Genomic DNA, 17,995 nt, shown 5'->3' with positions numbered 1-17,995 from the left:
TAAAGGGAATGTGACAGGCATATATATAATTGCACATTATTAGGCAAGTTATAGTAGTCACAGATTCTTTGTGCAATAATGCAGTGAGAGAGTAAGGAAAAAGGATTTTCATTTCAATATTTTGTTTTTTAATAGGAAATTATGAAAATGGATTACTACCACTTACTACATTACAAAACTAATTAAAGACTGAGTGTAACACATCAAAATGACACCACTGTATCATTGTACCATGTATTGCTAAATTATTATCAATTTGACTATGCCTCTTCTAATATATTTATTTTCTAAGAAAAACCAACTGTTTAATTTTTAGTTTAGATATACCTCTGGCAGAAGCTATGAATTAAGTTGAAACAGAACTCATTATATATTTATAGTAATGCATTTAAAAATATTTGAATTTGTTATATATTCTTTGGAGTTATATATTCTTTAGATTAGAATTGGCCCCCTGATTAACCTCTTCTGGAGGTTATAGCCAATGAATAAGAGTTACTTGCTGCATGATTATGGAGTAGCACACAACGCAGTTGAATATTTTTAAATGGTAGGTTTAAACTGAAATTATATTTTCAAAGCTATACTATTTTATTGTAAGACAAACTACTGGATTAGCATTCACTTTAAATATGAATATTTAGACCAACACAATTGCATAAATCAAAATTTTAGTAAAAATGTACCATTGATAGCTTAATTTTGAACCTCTCACTTTTTTTCTTCTCACAGAGCAATGAAAGACCTTGTTAGAAACAAAGTATACGACCAGATTTTTTCTGCATCTGCAGGTTGGTAGCTGAAAGCAGTAATGGATTGCTAAAAGAAAAATGAGGAGGCCAAAGCCATTTATGTTTAAAATATTCCATATTTTTTTCCAAATCATGATATAGAAAATAAAGAAAAAAATGTGAAATAATGAGTGTGAGTTCCACAATAATATTCTATCATGAGAAGCCTGTTTTTCCACTTTCACAGATCTGCTATAATCAACCAATCAATCAATCAGGAAATCATTAGTTTGAGTTCTTAATTGCTACATTGAACATGAGGAGAGAGGAAAAAAAACGTAAAAATATTAAGATGAATCTGAGATTAAGATTATAAAGGAAACTATTTTGGCGAAGCCTGAAGGCAATTTTGAATAAATGCAATTCTAAAATTAAAAAGAAAAAGCTAAACCAGGAATGCTACAGTACAAATTTTTGTTCTGAAAGTAGAACAAATATGAGGTGGCTTCTGAGATAAAATTAATTCAGGAAAAATGTCATATATTCTTTTACTGATGGCACAGCAGAGCTACTATAAACTATGTTGCAGTGAATTATATAAGTCAACAACTCTCAAATATTTAGTGGTAGAGGAAAACATTATCGCAAGTTTTACGCAGAAAAACTAGTCTTAGATTTTCCAGCATGCAAGTACAGCTTAAAAGATAAGAATAGTTTTTTATAAAAGGTAACAGCATGTATGAATTTAAAAGAAAAAAGCCAAGCCTCCCCTGACTCCTCTTGCAACAAAAGTAACTGTGTGTTAAAACTGACAGGGGAGTAGTTTTTGCATATTGGATCTTCACGAGTATGTACCAGTTCAGTGTATCTGCATGCAGTGGTTTGCAGGTCAGAAAAGGGCTAATATGTAACTAACTAACAGTTTTTCTGAATAAAAACACACCACTGCTTGCATTCCCAGGAGGACACAGAAGATGTGTGAGCCAATAGTTGCACAGGCTAATATGCTAATATGGCTCAGGCAGGTGTGTATCACTGCTGCCAACAGCAACTAAAGCTGTTCTAACCACATGCATATTTCATTATTAGAAAATCAATATTACAATTGGGATTAGGTGAATTACAACTGTTGTGGGTGGCTTTTTTCTCCTTTTTTATGTCAAAAAGTCATGACTTTTTGGTCATGTGAGAAGTTATCTTTAAACACGCTGATATGTAATTTTGCTATAAAAAGTCACTAGTAATCTGTATTTGAATGTTGTCCATCACTGCGCTGACACCTAACAATAGAGCAAATACACAAGGAACAGGAAATGGGTGAAGAAAGAATAAAGCATCTGAGGTACAACTTGTTCTTACTTGTACCTAGCAAGTACTTCACTCAGTATATTCTCATTCCTGCTATTACAAGGACTACTTAATTCCTGCAAAGTTCTCTTGTGATATTCAGTAACAAATAGGGTAGTATGCAAGCCAGTAAGAATATCTAAACACCTGCATTTTTTCCCTGATCCATAGATTGTTTTTCTGTCCGTGAACTTCAGTTAACAAATATGTATCATGTTGTCATAGTAACTCAAAGACTGTATTTCAGGTGACCTCCTCTGAAGGCTAGCTTGCAACATGTTCAGGAACAGCAAAAGCAATTACTTACATAAAACAGTAATAACTTGAGAGCTGCAGGAGGTCGTAAAATTTCTTAATTTACATCATTATTTCATATGGGCCTAATTTTTTAATGTACCAAAAGATGATCAACAAGGCAGTTGTTCTCACCTGTATCCGTTCAACTTCTAAAAAAGTTGCTGTTTGGAAGGCTTTTTCCCATAGTGTTAGGTCAGACTCTAGTTCCACAGAGAAGTAAAGATCTTCTCCAGATTCAGACTGGACACTGAAGCAATGTTTCCGACGGTCCAGTAGATCACTGTCCTGATGAAAACCTGAAGTTATATAATCTGGCATACATCAATTAATATTTTTAATTGCAAACATTTATGCGTCAAACCCAGCATTTTTAAAGGCATTTTAAATGACAGGAATAACCATAGTCACTGATGAACTGAAAATCAGGGGTTTGGTCTAAACATTGACACTTCAATGAATTTTAAAAATGATGCCTACATTCAGAATGGTACAGAACAGCATATCTCCAGCAGTAACTTCAAATATTTTAACAAATCACTTCTTAAAAATGTTATCAGCTATATTCTTTAGATTAGATACATTCTATGAAAATTTTCCACTTTCTATTCACATGAGGAACACAAATATCAGCTTTTCTGACCTATTTGACTTATACACTCTACTCTGGAATGTTGGTCAAAAGAATATATTTATTTTAAGAAGTCCATATGTTCTATTTTCTTTATAGAGGCTGGAGAAAACAAATTCATATTTCTGCAGGCTTACAAAATTAGTCTTTAAATGGATGCTGCAGGTAGAGACTATAGTGGCTGCCCATGGTTAGGTTGCTGGCTTTGGTCCTGGAGGAGAACATTACTTTTGGCTTTACTTTCAACATAACATCACATAATGGACATTGGGTTATAAATATTTATTAGTTAATGATTGCTAGTATTTGTAATCGGTACTATACCAAAGAATAAGCAAGTTAATCAGAAAATCCATTCATTAAATTGTTTTAAAATATTTTTAAACTTTATTTATTTAATAAAAAGGATGCCTTATGCTAAAATTCTCGCATGTAATTTGTTCTTGTGAAAAACAGGTTTGCAGAAACAGCTTTAATTAACTTAGTCCCTGCTACATCAAAGAAGTTGCCACAAGTCACAAGCTCACCAGCTGTCAATGCCAATACATCTGGAGATTTGGGTATAAGTAGCCTGCATGCAATTTTCACAAAGTTACCCCATAGCAAAGGGCAGATTTAAGTTGAGCAAAGGAGACTCATGGGACAGTATTGCCTTCTGGTTATACACAACTTGAATAGACCAAGGGGAGCACAACCAGCTGATACAAGCTGGAAGAGCAGCTTATATTGTTCATGTCAGCTCTCCCTGGGGCAGAGAACCAGCAACCAAAAGCTGATTGAGAACAAAATATATAAAACAGGGACCTGTCTGAAACTATCACTCTCAGGTATACAAGTAGGCAAGGGGAGAGCAAGCACCGCTTTCCCCTTTCCATTAATTCAGTAGGAAAGTGACCAACCTGTTCAAGAAAGCCAGTACAGCATGCATTCATGAGTGCTTCTAGCTGAAGCGTCATTTACAATTTCTAGAAGAATCAGCTATGGAGGCATCGTATCCACTCTTTTCAATCACCATGAAAAAACAAGTCACTATGATTTTAAAATGACCAGTCACTGGTGAAAAATCTCCCTCCTTACTTCCATCAAGTGCTAAGCTTAGTAGCTGTACAATATTTAGTCATGCATGAAAAAATCAGCATGAACATGTTTGATCTTAAAAGACAGCATTTAAAAAAAAAATAAAAAATCTTGTTCCATATTTTTCTTCCAAATATTTACAAAGATGTGTAGTTGAACCAGTTAGGTGTAGCTAAATAATAGTCTGTGTCCTATCAGAAACACCTTCTGTATTTTTTTAGTACCTCTTTCCCCCTTTTTTTTTCCTTTTTATTCAGGCCCTTCTACTAAAACTGAAGCGTTAATTCTGTTCACAGTATGTCCTGACCAGCATTCAAAATAGAGGATATAATATCCAGGTTGTTGCTAATGACATCTATGCTCCATTGCACACACAGAGCAGCAGCACTGTGACAAATGTTTAACCTTGTGGGTATGCGTAGCAACAAAACACAGCATCACAGAGTGGCCTGGGCTTGAAGGAACCTTAAAGATCACCCAGCTCCAACCCTTTGCGGCCATGGGCAGCGAGACCTTTCACTTGACCAGGTTACTCAGAACTCATTCAGTCTGGCCTTGAGCACTTCTAGGGATAGGACATCCATAACCTCTCTGGGCAACTTGCTCCAGTGCCTCACTACCACCACAATAAAGAATTTCTTCCTAACAGCTAATCTAAGCCTATTCTCTGTCATGAGTACTGTCTCCTACATTCTGCCTTGTTTTGTCACTACATGCTCTTGAAAAGAGCCCCTCTTCATCGTTCTTATAGAATCCCCTTAGATACTGAAAGGCCTCAATAAGTTCACCCTGAAGCCTTCTCTCTTCCAGGCTGAACAATCTCAATTCTGTATGAGCAAAAGCACTGGAAAACCCTCACTCCTCCAGGGCAGAAAAGCTACTTCTTTTAGAAGTAGCACTTCTTGTCTAACAAATCTTAAAGGGGATCTTGAACTCCCTGTGCTTCCAGAGCGAAACCTGATTGAATGGGCCTATTAGCCCAAAACCCACAGGGCCTCTTCAGCATGGAGTTCGGCAAGACATGTAAGGTACATGTATTTCCTGGGGAAGGTTTTAGTTCTTCATAGCTACAACCACAGAAGAAACTAAAAATATTTTGAACGCATCTTTACCTATTTATGTCTACTACAGTTAGTAAAGAATAAGTAATTATTAGTGATGAAGCTTAAAGCTTTTCTGAAACACGACTGTGGGGGATCACACTAATCATTGACTTTAATATAACCCCTGTTTTCAAATGGGACAGAGCTTAGTGCATAGCTGAGTTTCAGAATGCATATCTTTATTTAGCTGGGCACAGCTAAGGTTTGATGCTTTTAAATTATACTCTTAGACTCTTCCAGTCTTACGTGCTTTTTTTATCTCCTATTGAGAAGAATATGCTGTCTAGGAAAAAGAGTAGAGTTAGTGCATAGACTGTGAAAAACAAAATGTTAGAAGCGTCATTGAGATTGATCTCTGTTAAAAAACACTTGAAAACTGCAAAAATCTCTGGAGGCTTTGAAGTGATTAAATAAAAACCTATGTATTTCATTATGAACATTGCCAGTAAGAATTGTACTAGATTTTACTAAGCATTACATCAAACCCAGATGATGAATAGAAAGCTAAGTGGGATCTACAATAATTATCCAAGTTTTTGTTACTTAGGTATGAAATTAAGAGCATGCTTTGATTTAGGAAAAACCTAATCAGTACTAGGAAGTATTTCCCCTCAGTATTTTGCATACAAAAAGTTCAGAATATTTCATCAACTACATTATACTGTGACAAACAAAACACATAATGGACTCATTTATTATTGGAATTTCCATTCTGTGAAGTTCCTCTTCAGAATGAAAACAAAATACATTTCCCCAGAAATAATAATTTAACCTCATAATAATTTTAATTTGTGATTAGGATTAGCTCTAATGTATATACTTGTGATTTTGATATCATCATCTATGATTAGGTCCATGATAAGAGAACTGTAAGCCAAATACATTTAAATTACGTATTTTAGTTTTTCTAAAATTGCTAACATACATATGAAGTATTCCTTTCCTAACTAGTGGTATTCCATTCTAATAAAAAAAGTTATGTGTAAGGTTCCTATTAGTACTGCTTCTGAAACTTTTTCTGCTTTTTCTGCAAGATATTTCTTTAGTTTTGCATTTCTCCTCAAGCATTAAAAATCTGCATTCTAGGTTTATAGAATGTAATAATTTGTGCAATAGATAACTGGACAAATCAATATGTAGGCAAAGCTAAAAGATAGCTATCCAAATGTCTTTATAAAGACAGGAATTTAAAGCACTTTTTTTTTTTTTTTAAGGAATCCATCTGGAAAAGTCCAAAAGTCTGCAAATTAAAAAACAAAACAAATCAAAACAAACCAAAACAAAAACAAAAAATAAAACCAAACCAAAACAAAACAAAAAAACCAAAAAACAAAACAAAAAAAAACCCAAAACTTGTCAAGAGTATCCAAACCAGGTCTGGATGAAACAGGAATCTTCATTAATTAACTTTTACCAAACCACTACTTCAATTAAAATATAAATGTCAGTCTACCCATTTAAGAATCTGCTATTATTATATTCATTTCATCAATGATGGACACAAGCCAATTTCATGTTGAGTTTTTAAGAACTCTTTCATACCTATAATGATTAGTTGTACCATTTGTCCCGGATGTTCTCGTTGTGAATTAATAAAACTCTCTGAAGAGAAGCACACACAAAACTTTTAGCAGTGTGCTAATTCTCACTGGAGGGAATGTAGTCCTGCTGAAGGATGGGCTGTGACGAAAGACATTGGCTCACACCCAGCTTCAGGGTAATCCAGCATCTCTGCTGACAGGACAGTATGACTCCTGCTTGCCTAATTAATAATGATATCCATGTTAAGTGAGAGTAATAAATTTGTCCATGGGAACTAAGCATGGCTCATTAAGCAGGTCCTTCCAAATTAAGGCAGAATGCCCCTTTATCACTAAATAGTGACTTTGCCTTCGCTTCTGCAGGGGTAATCTCTTCTCTTTTGAAAGACTGCTCTTTCCAGAAGCAGCACCACTTCTTTTTGATTACTTGTGTCGTTTCATTTTAAGTATGTTGAGCGCATTAAATACTCATATTTTGGATATTATTTAAACCTGCTAAGATGCAGGAGGCCCTCACCTCTTGTGATAGTCAGTGAGAGTTGAGTTCTTCTATTCTACAAAGCCCTCTGCAACAGAAACAAACATTTGGCACTTTCATGCTCATGGCGTGATTTTTACTCAGGAGATGCTCAAGAATTTTCTGGAAGTCTGATTTACCTATAAAGTTACATGTAATATAGAGAGTGGCACATACATTTTTGCCATGGAACTGTAAATGTTGGTGACACCAGTGAGCAGTTTTTGACATGAACAACAATTCATGTAAGATGGTCAAAACCATACTACATGTAGTAGTAGTTTTTGACCATACTACTTGCAAGACTTTCAAGAAAATTATATTTCAGATGTTAAAAAGAGGTAAGAATTCAGGTATTCAGAAATGAGGTATGAATTCTCTCATATTAATTATAACAGTTCTTCAAAACACATAAATGAGAAAATGTTTTCTTTGTTAACTAGTTCAGACAATTCTACCAAAAGAAATCGGTCCTATCATAATCAAGATTCAAACCTATCACCTAAATTCTCTGAAGATAAAAAGCATTTTTTTCACGCAATCTCTCCAAAGCAACTGTAGAAATGAAACACATCATGCCTTTACACTTTCTGGCATCAGTGCCCTGAGAGTTTTACTGCTTGTGTCTCCTTTTACGTATCAGTTCTGGCTACATAAACACACATCCCTCTTTCTGAGGCCATATAATGATCTACTTCTTCAGCTGGAATTTTCGGAACACTTTGCTTGAACATCACCATTAGTTGCTATGGTGATGGTTCTAATAGCATTTACAGGCAGCAGGGAACAGATTCATTCCACAGTGAAAAAAAAGATACAGCTTCTCCAACATATCCTCATTACTCAAGTAATAAATAAATAATATCCATGAAGGTGTACGTTTGTACATAGCTCATCTTATTTGGACCCTTCTGAATTTAATTCTTAAGAAATGTAAAAAAAATGTTGATATTGAAGATATCTATGCATACACATATTTAGGCAAACACAGAACTGCAGAACTAAAACTGGACAGAAAATATTTTGATGTTCAGATTTGACAAAAAGTAAGTTTACTCATGGGGGACACTGTTTATAATTGCAGGAGAAATTTTACTTTCAATTAAATTTCCATTAGAAAGCTCTGTCTGATGGCTGGAGAGGAATAGAAAGGTTCCTTCCTTGTATTCCATTAGGTTCAGCATTAAGCTTGAATCACTTTCCTATTGTGTCTGAAAAGGAAAATTAATTTCCTATTTTGCCTGATTAAAAGACAGTCTTGAAGACCCACATTTGAATCACAGCAAGAGTCTGAAAAGAGGTTTCTTCTGAGTCAGTGCCATAATTGTGTCTATTACTTAATGAACTCTACTGAGAAACTTGTTTATTTTTTTGCCATATGAGGAAAATTTTCAAAATGTTCATAAAATCAACTAATCTTTTGAGGAAATAAATTATTCTAATACTTTCTGGAGAGGCATTAGTGGTTATTTTCTGTCACAGAGAAATCAGAGATGAGTATAATTACAAACAGGTACTAAAAAATGTGCTGATCATCTGTTTAGAGAGTTATTAAGGTTTTTACCTCTCCAAATATTGAGATATTATTTGCTGGAAATTAAATTCAAGAACAGATCCCATGAGAATAAATATAATGATAATGGATAGCAATGTAAAAGAGTGATCCTATCTTTTCATTCTGATCCTTTTTAAAATAGTTTCTCAAATTTAAATATTTGCAGCTGATTTTTTTTCCCCCATGTTAGTTGTGTGTCTGAGGATAGTGCTGTATTTTATACTATAGTTAAAACAGCTAAATCAGTTCTGTAAAATAAATTAGAAAAAGGAATTAAATTGGATTATCCCAGTTAAAAAGAAAGAAATAAACAGAGAAGCATTAGCCCCCAAATCTGCTTTTAGGGCTGCTCTGGGACTTCCATTCTTCAGACTAGCAATGGCTGATTTAAGGACAGGGACACTTTTGCTGTCCTTGGGAAGAAAAGTTAAGATCTACCAAAAAAAAAATTAGTTTCTGGGCAAAATTCGACCATATTTTGATATTTTAAAGATATCATTCTGAAGATGCTGCATTTTCATGGTCTATAGGAAGAGAACCTTCCTTATATTTCCAGCTGTTGGGAGTTGTCATCCTACTGGCCAAAGAGAAAAACCACCTGGCTCAACAGCAGAAGTGGGCAAAGACATTACATGAAAGAAAAGTGCTTTTCATTCTCATTTTTGTCAGTTTTTGTGTTTGGGTTTTTCCCCCCAACTTTAGATGTACTTGTTTTAAAGGCAGGCAAAGATCTCTTAAAGGTCTTCCTTATGAAAGGCACAAACACTGGAAGGGGAAGAATTAAACTAGATTTAACAGAAGTTTGGAAAATTACCCACCAAACTGATTATTTGTTATATTAAAAGAATTACCTACTTGACTGCATACTCTTTCTTATTTAGCTTCCTTTCTTATTTGCACAAAATTCCTTATTCGAATACCTTGTCAATACATTATATCAAGGAGAGAGTACATTAGAATAGCATAGTGAAAAGCATTTGTGTTGAATATCACTATGTCAGAAATTTTGTATAAGCAAATGTGTAAAATAAATTATTTTACATGTATTTGCTCATAGTGCTAAGAAAAAAAATTAAAAGGACTGTGATAAAAAGGCTCCTATCATAAAACAACAAGATAAAGGTTTTTAAAGAAATTAATATTTCTGGTTTCACTGCTGGCTCTGGCTGTTGAGAGTAATCAACATTTAGGCCTCCACTGAGAAGAGAATGCACCAAATGAAGTTTTGAATAGTTGCCCCTGAGACAGGAACACTTTATTTCATATGTGGATTGGGACACAATTTTGGTCAAAAATAAAAAATTATCACTGCTGCATTAATGCCTAGAGTCACAAATTCTTTGTGCAATAATACTGCAGCATCTCAAGCAAAATTAAAGTATTGCAATTGCCAGAAATAAAGATAAGAAAAAACTAAAATAATTAAAATCCCTGACCCTAAAAGAAGAGAAAATTGATAAATAAGAGAAAAAATGTTTCACAAAAATCCACTAAAATTGATGAGTTAGAGTATATTAGCTCATACAATACTGAATCACTCCAATCTTTAGAAATGGTCTGATTAGATTAAGTCAATGGAGGGAAACTTCTCAAGCTGCAGATAAATCTCAAGTATCTTGGATTTAAGACACATACGTGTCTTTCCCAAATATCCTTACACAGTATTTATATTTCGCACCTCATTTCTGCTCTTTTTCAACATTCCCTTTGCCTTATGCTAAAAGTTCATTTGGCTTTGCTTTTCAAGGATGCTGCAACAGCACTGTCAGTCTCATAACTAGACAGGCAACAAAAAGCAATTTCTGAAACAGAGAGGTTGCAGAAGTAATTTAAAAGTTTATTTTCTGTATCTGTTTATTCTTTTTGCTTTTCTCTGTGTGTTTATCTTGTTATTTCTTCTAGGATGAAGGATCAGACTCTTAGATTGGCAGCCCCAGCACAACGCAAGTCATTTATTTTTCACCCAAAAGGTGACAGTTTATATTAATATTACATAAGAAATGTCAGAAAAAGGCAGAGAGGGGAGGAATTAATAAAAAATGAGAAATCTCTCTAAAGTTAAGGGGAAACATGAAAAGCCTTATTTAATAAGTTTACATTTCAAATATTGTTTGTCCTTTCTCTCTGAACCAAACAAAAAATGAATAAGTCTTTGTACAGTGGTAGTTGTCATGCACGTAATAACACTGCCTCTTTGTTTTCAGAAAAGTCTCTTACAAGGTTGCTGTAGAGTTACAGCGACATCAACACCTTTTACACATAGGGCCCAGTAAATTTATCCAGATTAACATGGATTAGGGCTTGTGTAACTATGTAGATGATGAGGAGAAATGAACTGAAATCACACACAGAATCACAGAAGTTGTGTATGATCTCACCCGGGGTGCAGAAATCTAGTGCCTATCTCTGTGCATGATAGGAGCAGCAACACACTAGACTACACTTAAAAGGATCCAGTGGTGGAAATTCAGTGGCCTTGTCAGGAGCTCTATTTCAATACAGAAATTTTTCTTTATGGCCTAACTGAAGCCAATTTAGTGTTAACCTTGATGCCAGTGGACATGGAGATATTTCTGACTATTACTATCCTCTTTTATGGGGAAACATTATATAGTCTTAAATGTATGATTGAAGGCAAACCAAAGAATGAAAATTACTTCAATTGTTTTCAAATTAAATACTCAACAGTTAGTATTCTTTCCAAGAACCTGGCTAAACCTCAGCCGAAAATCTAATATTCCTTGGATGCAGCATTAACTTATTCATAAAAGGCATGCATTACTTCTGCCTCTTTAGTGTTGCCAGTCTTTTAGTGGAATCACATCAGGATGCAAGGCTCACCATTGAGCAAACCATGTGATTGACAGACCTCAAAACATGTTCTCTACCTGCATGTCTATTGGGGTTATTTTTAAAACTTACCTGAATACAATAACATTGTCAGTAGTTTCCCATCATTTTTATATTATCCTTTTCCCATACTTGGCTTACAGGAAATGGACAGCATAATTAATTTAAGTAGGAAAAATTAACATAACTACTTTTGAGGATTTTACACATACTAACAGCTAAAATAAGGAAGGAATCACAAGTCTTCTGAGACACCAAGTTGGTCCTGATTAATATAGCAAGAAAATTATAGCTGCACTGATGTGAATGGTACTAAGTGTAAACACCAATGATTCACTACCCTGACATGTTGCCAGCACAGACTGCCTTCCACAGTTATCCTCACATTTCATTTCAGAGTTGATCTGACACATGAATATGTTTCCTGTTTTATGCTGAATAAAGCATGATCTAACTGTGAATCTCCAAATATTTTTGCATGCCACTGAAGATAGGAGGCAGGTGACTAAACTATAGAAAGCATTTTCTCACAATTACAAGGAGATATTTGGATGAGCTGAAGAACATAAATAACTGAAGCAAAAAGGACAGAAAAGTGCAATTTCTTATATTATTCTTCATCATTTACCTGAAACATACAACAAAACTTTTTCTACCCCCATATGGAAAATATGTTTAAATATTTAAATTATTTACAAAGTTATCTAGGGTAGTTAAATCTTGTTAAATTATACACACTTACACATGTACACACTGTCAAAATGCACATGTTAAAACTGTATCAAGTGGTACCAAAAAGACACATATAGTTAAATCAGATTTGAAATACTGAGCACGATAAGGGCCCCTGCCTTTCTGAATTTAATGATGGAATTACCTGCTTTTCTGGAGCATTGAATATTGTTCAATTGCAACATTAAAATTAGCTGGCTGTTAATGGGACTTTACTCTTCAAAATAAAGGATAAGGTGAAACAAGCTTCTGGGAGAATAAATTAGAAATATTTATTGATAGCAAATTCTACCAGTAGTTCTATTAAAAATTTCACAGAGATACATTTCAATGTCAAAAGTGGTATCATTAAATTATCTTTTCTGACAAACTTCTTAACACAGACCACAGATTTTCATCCACATTAGCACTAGTCTGAATAAATTTGTGATTAAAAAACCAAAAAGTGGTTTAAATGCTATCAACTTGCAATGGTTCAAGTGGTGTGGTACTGGTTCAAGTGGTTTAAATGGTATCAACTTCTTTCACTGACTAATCAGCACAGCTTTTACAGTTCTTACTTTCTTTGCCATTTTAACTTGCCTGACTTTGATGTCCACTCACTTTCTTTTTACCTGCTTATTTTTAGTGTTAAAGAGTTCTTCAGTGCCTTTTTTTCTCTCTGCTTCCACCCCTTAATAAACTGATCTATTGAATTTTTAATAAATAATTTCAAATGCTTACCAATTTATGCATTTACCCCCTCAGGTCTTAAGTTATTTGTATCTCCATAAATGCTCCTTTTACATCAAACATAGCTACTACTGTTTGCCATTATTTCACAATTAATAATTTAAACCAATTAAATTGAAATGTGATTTTCGTACTCAGCCAGCTTTACCTAGGTTTCATGTCAAAAATTATTACTTCATCAGCAAAATCTTGACAATTAAGAACTTCATATTTATATGATATAAATTTTTATCTGGTAGTTTGTAAACTTTATAGAGAATCTTTTTTTTATATTACATTATTGTTATGGTAGTGTATGAAAGTGGTTATGAGGATTTGGGGTTTTTTCCTATTTTGTTACTCTATAAAATTGTAAATACTAAATTAGATGTTCAATGACATTTTGCTAAATTTCTTTCAACAAGACTGTTTTTCACACAGTGAAAAGACTGCTTTTTAAAGTGTATTTTTATGCTTCAAATTTTAAGGTCTTTCTGGTCATTTAGAAGATCCTAATCAAATCAGAATAGAGACTTAATGCCTTGCTTCTACTTCCTTTTCTTTGTAATCAGATCCAGAAAATAAAAGAAAAAAGTATACACTTACAACAAAATAGTGATTTATTTGATGAGCATTATAAATATGAATCCACTAGCTATAAATCACATAATATTCTCTGAAATCTCTGAATAAAGTGCAGAACATCCTGCCTTTTAGCTGCTTGACACTAAGGCAACTGTGACAATTTAAAATGGCATCCCAGTCTTCTTTATTGTTTGTGAAAGAAATCAGAGCCTTTGGAATGGATACTAAAGGAAAAAGAACACTAAACACATGCAAGTAAATATAAAGAAAACATGGTGGAAGCCAAGTTTTGGGTTTTAATTAACATTTTTGGGCTATACGCTCTTCCTGAAGATTAAATCAGTTAAGTACTTTGTAGTAGACAAAGCATTGTGTAGACATTAATATTTGATTACTGTTTGAATATTTTTACTGTTACCAGAAGAGGAATTATTCTCTCATCCTGAAACACTGAAATATGCATTCAGTAGGATCTGGGAGCTCATGTTCTCCACTGTAGTGCTTCTGTCATGAAGAGACTTAAAGGAGTCTCAAACTGAGGAAAATTACAATTTTATTTAAAAAGACAAACTTAGGGTAGTAAGTCTCTGTAATCCAGACTGTCCTTGTGAAGTTCATCAGAATTTTAGTCACAATTAAGGAGTGGAAAATGGAGAAAAAATACTTAAAGACATATTGAGGACAGTTATTGAAATTGCCAGTATATAGCAGAGAAAATACCAGCTACCTTGGGTGACACTGGAACCTAATAAATGTAAGTCTGAATATGGATTTATTTTTTTTTAAATACCTAATTCAAAAGCAAGCAAGCCATGCAATACAGATAAACTTTGCTTGGTAAATGATGTGGTAACACTTAATTCTAAAGCACTACTTCTCACTCCTGAGCTAACTCATACAGAGGTTAGCACGGCCTATTTGCAAGTCCTACTTGAAGTGAATATTAGCCAGAAAACCTGTGTCATTCTACAAGTCTGATAGATTTATAATAAAAGTAGCATTTGAGGTACTTTAAGAGGGAATAAGTTTGAAGGTGATCACAAAACACCAGAGTAAACTTTTTTTTTTTTAATGTGGTCTCTGATTCAGTAATATCCATAGGGCTTGTTCAAATGGGTCTAAAAACCATTCATTGCTTAAATGGAGACTTAAGATGCTGGTATAAAAGCTGAACAAAACCTTGAGTTTCTACAGATGTTCAATGTAGTAGTGTAATGGAAAGCTGTTTTTCTTGGTTTTATTTGCTTTTATATTTAGTGAAACCATAGTTAAGTTCTATAGCAACTGCTGTAGGAAACTAGAATATGGTGAAGATTAATGCTCAAATGTCAGAAGCTGCAATTCCATTGCAATGATTTTTGCACTTCCAGTTTTTATTATTTACAGGTTTTTGTCAGCTACAGAACCTGCTTGAAACATTTCAGCCTTTTACAAGCCTGACCATATTTACAGAAAATACACAAATAACTAAATATGAATAAAGTGATAAAGAAACACATAAATTACATTCTTATATTACTTATTCTGGGATTGCCTCTCTGTTAATATAGACTGAGGCTGGAAAATCTACACCTCTTCCCAGACAGCTTGGATGGCTGGATGATAAAAAAAACCCAGCATATTTGCACTCTTTTCTGTGCTTTCACACAACATTGCCAGAAAGGAACTGTTCTAGGTTTTACTGCTTCATAGATTGGTTCCTTGGCTGTAATAACTTCTGCTACATGGCTGAGAAATGAAAATAAACCAAAAAACCAATGTATTGATATACAAGAATAGGAGACACAGAACCAAGAGGGGAACAGAAAAATGGTAAAAATTGCAAGGGAATTAAGAAGACCATTAACAAAGGCAAATGGCTAAAAGGAAAGAAGAAGGAACTTTAAATTACAGAAAATTATATGGCATACATTCCATAAGTTTCTATTCAAAGAGGATAAAAAAATTTTTGGATAAGTCATAAGGAGGAGTCATCCTGGCTCCAAAGCACTTAGTTCTCCAATAAAGAAGAGCTACCTTGATGCTTATTGCATTAAGTCCAAGGCCTGAAGGAATCAGAAGTGGCATTTTTCAACTCTTTCAAAGCCTGACTGTGTTCTTAGAGCATTGTTCACTTACACTCCCAGTAAAATGCCTTCACTGAGTGAACAACTTGTCCTGTTACTCCTCTCTCTACGTGAGCAATGCAGGAGCCAATATTTGCACACACTTTGTAATTGAAGGATATCCCACAGGGTTGGGATGTTTTATGTTTGGGAGGTTCTACTCCTTGATGAAGACTCCAGACCTCACAGCCAACATGGCAGTACAAGAAAACTTTCCACTTCTCTGCTCAGATGGCTAGCAAAGAGGAATTTTTCAGTCTATAAACTTGGCGGGGTTTTTTCTTTGTTTTTTTGGTTTTGGGGTTTTTTTTGAAGTCTCAAGTGTAAAAAGTTTCCAAATTTTATTGAGCCATTGCAACCTTAATCTGGTTCCCTAAGGAAAATATAGTGCACCTATGTGACCTACAAACCTAAGAAATGTAGCATTTATGTCAGTTAAAGGTCTACCCAGTGAAAAACACTTTAAAAAAGTATAGTATTTTCATATTTCTCATTGATTCTGGTCTGCCTCTGCCTAGATAAAATGATAGAAATGTTAACATTACCTTTTATGTAATTTGGACCAAAAAAACCCCAAGACCAACATAAATCAGAAAGCATTTCACATGAATAGAAAAATGCATCTCTTTTCCTTCTCATTTGAGAAATTTTGAGCATCTGCTTTTCACTGTTTTTAAAATAGAGAAAAGAGCAGATAAAATAACTCTGATTGAATTCATAATTAAAAAAAAAATTGAAACAATGTACAATAATGGTCTAATTTAACTTTCTACTCATAATTTTAGGGTTCTAAACATGTATCGCTATCTCTTCTCATTTATTACACTTCAGACAGACTGAAGAAAATGGAAAAAATAAGACAAAAGTTTTCAGAAGTGTATTGTATATTTTAAAGGCTCTGCTCTCAGTCCTAGTGAAGTCATACATTGCAGCTGCTATTAGTTCCATCACTGTATTTGAAAACAACCAAAGTGATCACTGCTTCTTTAGGTCCTCTGTTAGAAAAGTTAGTGTTACACTAGCTAAATGTGGCATTAAAGTGAAGCTGTAAAGTCCAAACAGCATTATGGAGAAATAAGGTCATTTCCTAGTCAAAATCAGTTTATTTCCAATTTTGCCATGCCTTCTACTTCAATTTTGTACCTACTGACACCAGAACTTCTGATATTGGACTTCAAAAAGAAAAAAAATAGATCTCTTTCTACAAGGTAGTTAGTATTATGCTCTTGTCTGTCAAAGTGGCAATTTATTTTATACTTTCTTATCATACCTTGAGAATTTTGCACATTATCTCATAAACTGAAAATGTTTTCTCAGCTCGTGTCCAATCCCAGGTTGTGACCTTTAAAAAACAAACAAAACACAAAATAAACAGAAAAAGAAATGAAGTTATTTTTGTTAATTTTTAAGAATTAAGTTTATTAACAAAAAAAATCCCTAAATTATTTACATTGATTAAAATATATTCAGAAAGACCAAGCACTGCCTCAAAGCAACATCTAGCAGGGACCAGACCCTTCCATCTAGGAGATGTCCGCCCTGTCCTTACAATGCAGATCCTCTGCATGCAGCCTGCTCTATGCAAAATGAAGATACTTTCCCAGGGAACTTGCAGAGTTTGCAGTGAGATCCTGAGAGGATGCAGCCCTTGAATTTTCATCTCGCAGAGCCCTGCCCATTAGAAAACACACTTCTCACCACTTTCCTCCTTGTAACCAAGTGCCACTATTTGCTCCCAATCACCGGCAGCGTTTGCAGATCCACAAAACCAGTCCCCAACCTTGCAATGTCCCAGACACCTACCCACACCCCTTGAGATCCAGAGGGAAAAAAACCAAGCATGAAGCAACACAGGCAAATGTTAATTTTTCCTTTTTTCTTACCAAGATCAATCTACTCCTGAATTCTAACAAACTAAGATTTGAAGAATAGTCTTTTTTTTTTATTTTCCTCTTTGTTTTGTGTTTTCTCAACTGTTTTTAACTGTGTTCATTTTAAGCAACTGTTTTTATGCAGAAAAAATGCATATATAAAAGAATTAAATTAAATCATGGAAGGGTCGGTGTAAAGACTTAAATGAGACAGAAAGAGATAGATTAATGTATTCAGTAAGGGAAGAGATAAGGCAATATCAGAACAGTGTATAAAATTTCCAAGGAAAATGCAAGCAGAAAACAGGAAAATATTAAAAATGTCAAAATAAACAAGAAAGCACA

The 17,995-nt window shown here is 34.1% G+C and overlaps 1 protein-coding gene across 2 annotated transcripts in view; it reads right to left on the bottom strand.

The window, feature by feature from the left end:
* SNTG1 (syntrophin gamma 1) overlaps positions 1–17,995 on the bottom strand; it is a 320,400-nt gene that overhangs the window by 33,653 nt on the left and 268,752 nt on the right. For both annotated transcript variants that reach the window (XM_058804463.1, XM_058804473.1), the window contains 2 exons: positions 17,050–17,121; positions 2,508–2,660 (listed from right to left, as the gene is read on the bottom strand). In XM_058804463.1, coding sequence (XP_058660446.1) covers positions 2,508–2,660; positions 17,050–17,121 — 225 coding nt within the window. The remainder of the gene's footprint in view (positions 1–2,507; positions 2,661–17,049; positions 17,122–17,995) is intronic.

Source organism: Ammospiza caudacuta, chromosome 1, assembly GCF_027887145.1.
Source record: "Ammospiza caudacuta isolate bAmmCau1 chromosome 1, bAmmCau1.pri, whole genome shotgun sequence".
Taxonomy (NCBI): domain Eukaryota; kingdom Metazoa; phylum Chordata; class Aves; order Passeriformes; family Passerellidae; genus Ammospiza; species Ammospiza caudacuta.
This window is presented reverse-complemented; position numbering and strand designations above follow the sequence as displayed.